The 9,321-nt window shown below is 39.4% G+C and overlaps 1 protein-coding gene across 2 annotated transcripts; it reads left to right on the top strand.

Annotated features, from left to right (window-relative positions):
- The first annotated feature begins 515 nt into the window (after positions 1-515).
- Positions 516-7,397, top strand: LOC117384799 (protein zyg-11 homolog). 2 transcript variants are annotated; one of them, XM_055228292.1, is made up of 14 exons: positions 516-703; positions 1,484-1,649; positions 2,007-2,803; positions 2,952-3,092; positions 4,171-4,347; positions 4,529-4,593; positions 4,692-4,791; positions 5,012-5,062; positions 5,508-5,669; positions 5,749-5,796; positions 5,873-6,073; positions 6,164-6,216; positions 6,659-6,756; positions 6,913-7,397. In XM_055228292.1, exons 1-14 carry the CDS (start codon positions 701-703, stop codon positions 7,059-7,061), a joined length of 2,211 nt encoding a protein of 736 aa, XP_055084267.1. In that variant the 5' UTR covers positions 516-700; the 3' UTR covers positions 7,062-7,397. The 2 variants fall into 2 exon arrangements, with proteins under 2 accessions (XP_055084267.1, XP_055084268.1); XM_055228293.1 differs by having other exon boundaries at positions 617-703; positions 6,690-6,756; positions 6,913-7,107.
- Positions 7,398-9,321: the final 1,924 nt, after the last annotated feature.

Here is a 9,321-nt window from a genome sequence, read left to right on the forward strand (position 1 = left end):
TTAGCTACTTACTGTTTGTTTACATTTCTGTAGGCTAAAGGTTGGAGGCAGTATTTATAGGACTGTAAAGTTCATCATCAGGATCCAGAACTGTTGATGTTTTTCTCCTCACAAACTTATTTGGCCTTTGTCAGTCCTCTCTCCGTGAGCTCCCCCCTGTGGTGAAAACACATCATTGCACTTGATCGTTGCACGTGTTTACTACTGACATGTCTTTGCTAATTAATGAGGTAGGGTCAAAAATGTTCTTTTTTAAATGGTTTTGTTTATATAAATGAATGAATAAATGCATTTTAAGTACCTTAGTAAAAGTGGATATTTTAAATTAAATGTTGGAGGTCTTGTTATAGCTATAAAATGATCCCCAAAATTAACAGGGGCATTTGTTTTTATGCAGGAAAATTTTAACAAGTCTTACAAACATTTTCTTTTATGTTGTTATGACGCCTTGGGGCTTTGTAACCAATCAGAAGACATGGTACTTTTACTGATGACGCGCAGTTGGCTGTGACTCCAGTGAGGACATAACAAACATGAGAGTATAGGCGTCTAACCAAACAGTAAACATCTTTGCCCTGATAATTATATACCAGCATTACTAGATTTCAACAGTTGCTATGCGTTATATTTAAGTTCTCTTCTGAATATTTAAGCCACTTGTCAAGACCTCTTCTCTGCAGTGGACTGTTCACTTGTCAGCATGGTGAGTTTGGTGTGACGCGCTGTCCTTTTGACAAACTGTGACAGTGACCAACTGCACTAACGCGGTGCCACTGACAATAGACTCATCTATAGGTGTCTTGTATCTACTCTGTCCTATGGTGAGCTGTCGGATTATGTGGTTAAACCCGCTTTATCTCCGCGCACAGGCTCAACTGTTACGGATAAAATTAGACTTTTAGCGTTAGGGCTCTTGTATCAGTGTTGATCTGGCCCAGGGACAAACGTCAGCCATGGATGTAAGTGCTTTATAGATGTCTTTGATACTGCAAAACAACTCCGACATTGATAGTCTATAAATAAGCCATCACTTATTTTTCTTTAAACTTTGATACATTGAATAATAAAGGTAAACTCTGTAACTTCTCTGGTGTGGAGTCGGCCTCCTGCTTGTCTCCATGGAGAGCTATTGTTTTGAGCCTTTCAAAGTATTGTATTAAAGATGCACTGTGTAGCTTTTCAGGTAGAGGGTCTGCCAGCTGCTTGATGCCATGGAGATGTTATCCTAGAATGTTCCACAGTATTTACATTTGCCTGCCTTGTATGTATTAAATTACATTTGAATATAAGCCTATTGCTATTTTTCCCCTATGGAAATTTATAAGGTTAATGCTATACTGTGTAGCATTCCGGGAAACTGAATAAAATCACCATGGAGACAGGCAGGTGGCGAGCTCTCTATTGTACCTCTAAAAGTGCACATTTAACATTTGTGAGCAATTAACAGTTTATAGGTCTGATTTATGATTCTTGTTGTTTTCAGGACACTGAGGGGCCCCAGTCTCTGTGTGAGATGTGTCTGACTCAGGTCTGCCTCCTTCTGGACGTGCTGTGCACCAGGCGCCCTGATCACACGCTCTGTCTCAGCACAGGCACGGTCTTCCCACAAGAGATGGCCGATCAGCTTCTGTATTTGATGAGTAAAAAAGGTGAGACTCCAACTGTTGCTTTAACTGTAAAATATTGAAATTTCAAATACAGCCAAGTTTTTTTCCCTCATGGTTTTTCTTTCTGTTGTCAGCTTAGTCTTTACATTTACATATTGATTTGATAAAAAATATTACCAATGCAGGTATTTGGTCTCACTACTTGTACAAGATATTGTTCTCGATTAGAATATGGGTAAAATTTGGCCCAGTCCAATAATTTTAACAAAAATGGATGTAAAGGGAACTGACTCCAAATTACTTCATGTTATCAAGGGTTTTTTGAGGTAGACATTTCTCGTTTGTGTATACAACTGGCTTGAGTGATGCTATTTTTCCATTGGATATTTTTTTCTCCAGGTATACTTGATGACTCAACACTTGGGATTTTCCGAGACTGTAAACAGTTCCGCCTTCGCCGAGCCATCATCCGCTCCTGCAAAGTGTCTGCTGAAGCTTTCCGCCTGGCCCTCTGCCCCCACAGACTCCAAGAATTGGATGCATCTTGGGTCACCGGAGGCCTCACTGGGGCTGATATCGTGTCTGGCTTGGCTTCTAACCCAGAGTGTAGAACAAGCCTGCAGAGGTTGTCCCTGAATGGACTGTGTTTGGATTGGAGTACTTTAAAGGAGGGTGAGGGAGGGGGTGTAGGGTTCAGCTCCCTGCGGGGTCTAAGGACACTTTGCCTTGCCAATACAGACCTAGATGATGAAGTTCTTGAAGATATATGCACTCTACCTCATCTTGAAGTGCTAGATATCTCCTGTTGTGCCGTCTCCACGCTCACTCCCCTGCTTCAGTGCAAAAACACACTCAAATCTTTGATAGCACATCGGCTCAGGCAGCTTGATATGTCACCCTCTAGACTGCTCTCTGTCCTCACCCAGCTTCACAGTGTAAGACATCTGGACTTTTCGGATGACCATTTAAGTGAGGACAGTGATGGCAGCAATGCAGATGAGACTGTACGCCAACTTCTGGAGGGCAGTCCCCAGGTGCTCCCATCCCTGGTGTCTCTAGACGTGTCCGGTCGAAGGAGAATCACCGAAACAGCAGTGAGGGCGTTCATAGAAGCCAGGAGTGGAGTGGTTTTCTTGGGGCTGATAGCGACTGGCGTTAGTTCCTGTGATGCCCTGGAGAAATGCAAAAATCTAAAGGTCAGAGTTTTAACCTGCTTGTGAGTTACTGATGAGAGGTAGCCTTCATATGTTTTTCATTTGTCGTAGACTGGAGGGTATATTGTGTATTCCCATATGCACTTTGCATTTCCCTGTCTGGCATTAATGTTATGCTGCGTGCTTTTAGGTAACTGGAGAAGCTAATGAGAGCCAGGTGTGTGAGGCTTTGAGAAGGTACAGAGACAGAGAGTGTTTCATTCGAGAGGCCCTTGTCCATCTTTACAATCTCACCACAGACAACGACAAACCACGGCCTGATATGCTCAAGGTAACATTCCCACAATGCATTTGTTGTTATAACTATATTTTTATAAAACCAAATGTTATTTTCAACTCAAAATAATTGTAGTTCTTTGGCTGTGTTATAAATCAAGACTATTGTAAAACTGATCATTAAAGGTCAAAATGTGTTCTATTAGTTAGACTTTTGTTCAGTAGTGATACTTGCTCAAATGAGTGTCTTGGATCAATACTAGTTTCAGTATCAATTAGGGTAATGATTTTTGACAACCCTGGATGCAGACAGCACAATTATATATCAAGTTTTCAAATAAATGCATTGATAGTATCACAAAATAATGCTGGTAAAAATGCATACTCAAAAGCCTGGATAAGTGAAGCATATCCAGTTCTTAACACATGTAGCACTTAGAAAACAGAAAGAGAGGTTGAGTTCATTATATACAACATATGTATGGCTGTATGTTGGTTTTAGAATAGTATTTGAACAATCTAAATAAGTAATCATTGGTTTTATATAGCACTTTTCAAGATACCCAAAGCGCTACAGTCCCTTATTCATTTACTCCACACTTGGTGGTGGTAAGCTACTATTGTAGACACAGTTGCCTGGTGGCAGACTGACAGAAGTGAAGCTGCCAATCTGCACAAGTGTTTTGTCTAGGACACAACAACAGTTTTTGCCACTGGCGCCCCACTGTGGCACCTGATTTTCCAAGCGGCCTCCCATCCAAGTACTAACAAGGCCCAGCTGTGATTCTAAGATTTGACAAGATCATTCTTTGACAAGCCAGTATGTGACCCTGGTAAAATCTATTCATATATTTAATCAATTTATCTATGTACATTGATTCTGTATTTTCAGTATTTCCACCAACCTGCTTAGGGACAGGTGTAAATTAGGATTCATGCTATAACCTGGCACCAGCATCTCTATTAATAACTTTTGTTTTGGTTAATGTATTGTTGTGCACTGCTCCCATACAAATAAAAGCATAATATACCAAGAACACACTCTGATCACAACATATCATTCTACCAATACAGTGGATCAGTGTACCTGCTTTTAACTACCGGTACATTTCCTGTTTGTCGATGTTGTGAAGCTGGTGTTAAGTGGGATGCAGAGCCACCCCTCGTCCCTCCAGGTTCAGCTGGTGGCCACAGCCTGTGTGTTTAACCTGACCACTCAGAACCTGTGTGAGGCCATGCCTGTCCCCCTGCTCTCCTCCACTGTCACCCAGCTGCTATTGGCCATGGAGATGTTCCCCAGACATACACAAGTAAGACAGTATTTTCACTGTTTAAATATCCTATAGGTCCAACTGAAACTTATTTATGCAACTTAACTGTGTGTGAAGCAGCTGTTGAAATCATTAGTTTACTTTAGCATTTTACTTGTTCCATCTCTGTAGTGTCTGCACATCCACCAATCCACCACCATGATAAACAGTGTCTTTCCAGGTCCAAATGAACTGTCTTTTGGCTCTGTGCAGTGACTACATGCTTCAGGACGTACCATTTGACAAGTGAGTTCACAATGTTTTCATTGTTATGTTCTAATACAATAATGCAATTTACATATTACATTATTGTATTAGAACATAACAATGGTTTGATGGTTTAGGTATTTTGCTGCCACGTTGGTGATTAACTGGCTGAGCAGCCATGAGGATCCTACTCTTCAGAGAATGGCTGTAGCTGTTATCTCCGTCCTCATAGCAAAGGTACATTGTGTACTTACTGTACATTATTACAGCGTAGTAAGACTGTGTGTAGCACCTGTTACTGTCGCCGGATTTATTTCATAATATGTTATCTTATATGTGTTGGGTCTAATGTAACAGTAGGGACCGTTTGTTTTTCAAATTAGCAATGCCTGCTCTGTAATAATCAACATTATTTGACCTCTCTAAATCCTGATGTCTGTATTTGTTTTGTTCACAGCTGTCCCCAGAAGAGACTGCACAGCTCAGCAAGGACGTCTCTATAATGAAGGTACAATTAGACTTATGGGGTATTGGTTTCAGACCCATGAAATGTCCCCAGCTTAACAGCTGATATGCATGAGTGTATTTTGGGGCCTCTCAGTATGCCTTCTTCACCTGCTATATTTCCATTACCACACTAGTGGTACCACACTAGGGCGCTGTGAATCTTTGGGGTATAAGTGATACAGTATACACCAAATGTTTTTAGTTACAAATTTTTACTGTCAAATAATCCAAAAGTGTAGTTAGTAGTTTCTGAACATTACATTTTAATGTGCCAAAAGCAAATTATTTCATTTTCCAGCTATTTGGAGCCAAAAAGTTTTATAAATAAATCATAATAATAAATAAGTTTTCTTACATGTTACGTACCCTCTCTTGAATCAGGCCTATGTATTCATTATATTTCAGGCTTTTTACTTCACTTATCTATTGTATTTATTCTATTATAGCAGCTGCTGGCTATTGTCCAGCAGAAAGCCATGGTCGGGGTTGTGGACTCTACTTTGAAATTTGCTTTGAGCGCTCTGTGGAATCTGACCGATGAGATGCCCACCGCGGCCCGCAACTTCATAGAATGTCAGGGTCTGGAGCTGTACGAGGAGGTTTTGGAGGTACTGTACTATGTATACTTAATAGTACTTTATAGTATTAAGAGTCATTTTATATTTACACACTTGTCTCCTCTTATAGTCCTATTGCACCGAACCATCTGTTCAGCAGAAAGTTCTTGGCCTTTTGGTAAATTTAACATGTTTTTTGCTGTATTCATTGTGGCTTGTTTTCTTGTATAACTCCATTATATCTTTGTGTATAGAATAATTTGGCTGAGTTAGAGGAGATGCAGTCTGATCTTATGGATGAGGAACTTCTGGAGCATGTCCTCAGTCTCTTGCAGGACGCCCAGTTGGAGGTTGAGGTGCGATACTTTGCTGGTGGGATTTTGGCTCATCTTGCTTCCAGACCAAAAGTCTGGACTTTGGATGAAGACCTCCGCACCACTGTACTTGCCCAACTGGTGCGTTTAAAGACCATCTGAAACCTAAAACACAAGGTTGTTTTATAGATAGTCGAGTCATCTTTTATAAACTGTCTTTGTATGTTTCAGCATTCTTCCATAATGACCTGGTCTCACCTGGAGAGAGAGATGGTCTCCTATCGGTTAGAAGATTTTTTTTTTACTTTATAAAATTAGTGGAGAAGTGTATAAAGAGGACTCCATTTATTTAAAAGAGAAAGAAATGTGTCTATAAACAACATTTAGTGGCACAGTATTGGGTATTTACAGGAGGTTCTAAACAGGTTTTAGATGACTTAGCTATTGTTGCACTGTAATTTGCACATTCTGTGGTACATAAATGTGTCAAGAGACCGTAGTGAATTACTGCTGGATTGAATGGCTGTTTCTGTTTATATTTATGCAATTAACTGGTTATTTTTCATGAATACTTAGAGGTGGGCAATATATTGATAATATACTGAACATTGAGGTTTTTCAATAAAAATTGATTCAATATTGATTCATTTTCGTATCAGCAGACTTCTAAAGCTTAAATATATGTTCATATGAGTATTATATCTGTATCTCGACCTGTGTTTTCAGGTCATTCCAACCCTTTTGCCCTCTGCTTCAGACCGGCCAGCCTCCAGGAGTGCAGCTGTGGGCAGTCTGGGCCATACATCTGGTCTGCAGTCAAAACAGTAAGACACAAACACAAGTGAGACATTTAAAAGGGACCTTTCTATTTTATTCAAGCAAAGACTGTAATTCGGGAAATTAGTTAGTTTATGTTGATTACGGTATTCATTTATATTAGTATTTCTCTGTCTCATGTTCACTACTTTGTCTGTTGTCAGCCCCACATTACTGCAGTATGTTGGAGGAGGAAGGTGGGACAGAACTTCTCAAAGCTTTGGCTGCTCATTCAGACACCCACCATGATGTTAAAGGACTGTCAGAGAAGATCATGTCTATGGTAGAGCGACATCAAACTCAAAACTCCTGATAAATATAAGAGAAACATTATGTGTAAGGGTCACTGTAAACTTACAAGATTATGAAGAAATATTTTTAAAATTGGTCTGATGGTGTGAACTCACTACAGCATTGGTCACTAGAGGGTGCTATATCCAAAGGAATAATTATGCTGTTTTTATTTTTGAAAATCGTTTACTTATTACTTATTATGACTGGATTGGAACTAAACATACTGCTGTACTTTTCCTTATCTTATTTTTTTCTACTGATGTCCTTCCCCATACATGAAATAGTAACATAACAGCTTCATAACAAAGCTGCTTTTAGGCATCTAAGTTGTTTTTAATAAATACCTTTAAAAACGTATAAACAGGGTGTGGTCCTTTTAATAAAATGTCTTTTAAATCCTCTAGGTTAGTCATTTTGTCCCCAGCCCCCAGGAGTGCTATGAAAACTGATACTGGGTCAGCATTTAACTTCAACCTTTAAATGGTAAAACTCACTGAACACCATGTTGAGGTCAGAGGTCAAGTAAAATGTTTTTACGGTTAGCATTAGTATATTACTTTACATATGGCTTTTGTATGTTTACACGGAAAACGGTGCGTGTCAGGCAGTAAGTTGGATGTTAAAGCCAAAGGGTAATTGGGTAGTGTGGCTACATTAATTAGATCTTAGGTTTCTTGCCCTACCACAAAAAGCTCATCAATATTGGAGTGACACATGACCTACTGATGAACAAAGCTACAAGACATACAAGGAAAGACACTGTAGGAAAGAATTGAAAGTGCATAGAGATGACTTTGGATACAGTAAAATAGGACCTCAGTCTAAAAATAAGATTAAACAAGACAGATAAAGGTAGCTGAAGATAGACAGACCATAAGACATTTAAAGCCTTTCTTGCTTTATGATGATGGCACAAAAATACACTGTAGACCAATTTGCAGTGCATCTGTCTCAGCTGGAAATGTCATTGTGAGCTTTTGAGTTGGAGCTTAGTCTGAGTAAGCAAGGCGTTATCTCTCCCATGCAGCAGCTCTTTTGGCTTAACACAAGCGCAAACCACCACTGTAACATACTATATACCTCACAACTTAGCCTATATGATAATGTACAAGAGAAGGGCAAAGTTCACACCCAAGTGCTGGTAGCCCAACGGTGAGCTCATGTTGAGTAAGAAAAGTAATTGTGTTTGGAAAAGAAGTTTTAACTTACTGATTTATTTGTGCACAATAATTTAAGTGTGGTTTTAATGTGGTTAACTGTAAACCAGATAATAGTGACAATGACCAGAATGCACATGGGATAATTATTGTATATACAGTACTGTACATATTTAAATCGTTTTGAGTGGTTTTAAAAATTAATATCTGTGTATTGTCTCCAGTGTTGGACTTCTCACTAGTGGTTTTGGGTTTCTTTTCTAGTTCAAAAATGGACTTAGGGCATGCCAAAATGATATTACTGTCCCTAAAGACACACTAGACACAGTGTGCCACAGCACACTGGTTGGAAGTTAATGGAATAATTAGTGACTAATTATTTTGTGATTACATTGTTTTGTGTTTTAATGTTACTGGAGTTGCTGTACAAGATTGTCTTTGTGCCAAATATATAATTCATGATATTGATATCTCATTTGTCTTGAAAACAAATATAGTACTTGTGGGAATCATGTGGATGAAAACAGGAGAAAACTATTTGGCATTTCACTTTTTCCTCATATGACTAGTTCTTTCTCTCTTTAGCTACCCACATTTAATCTATTTAGACATGAAGTATCTTCTGCTAAAAGGCCTGATATAAAGTCCACATCCACACTGTTTTAACCTTAATGCTAATGAGATTGTAGTAACCTTTGAAAACCCAGAGTCACGAGACAATGGGAAAGTAAATTTGATGAGTCGGAAAAGGTTCAGCTGCAAGACAAAGCCACGTGAACACTACTCCAGGCAGGACAGTGACGTGTTAAAGGACAAGCCCTCTCCTCTCGCATGACCTTATACCATGGGCACAGCATAGGCCTCAGAGCACAGCTGTGAACAGAATAGCAGCGGGCCTCCTCCTTTTTCCACTTTTCCACAGGGCTGAACAGAGACAGTCACTGTCAGGTAGATAGGGGGTGTTAAACGTGTGTGAATGAAACAAAACACAACTGCAGGTATGTTTGTGAAACAACATTATAACATTACAATTTGATGATTATTCACAGTTTTTGACACCATCATCAAAGACGCTTCATATTCTTTCATTCCCATCATCGATACATTGCTTTACCTCAAGTA

Source organism: Periophthalmus magnuspinnatus, chromosome 17 (assembly GCF_009829125.3).
Source record: "Periophthalmus magnuspinnatus isolate fPerMag1 chromosome 17, fPerMag1.2.pri, whole genome shotgun sequence".
Taxonomy (NCBI): Eukaryota; Metazoa; Chordata; class Actinopteri; order Gobiiformes; family Gobiidae; genus Periophthalmus; species Periophthalmus magnuspinnatus.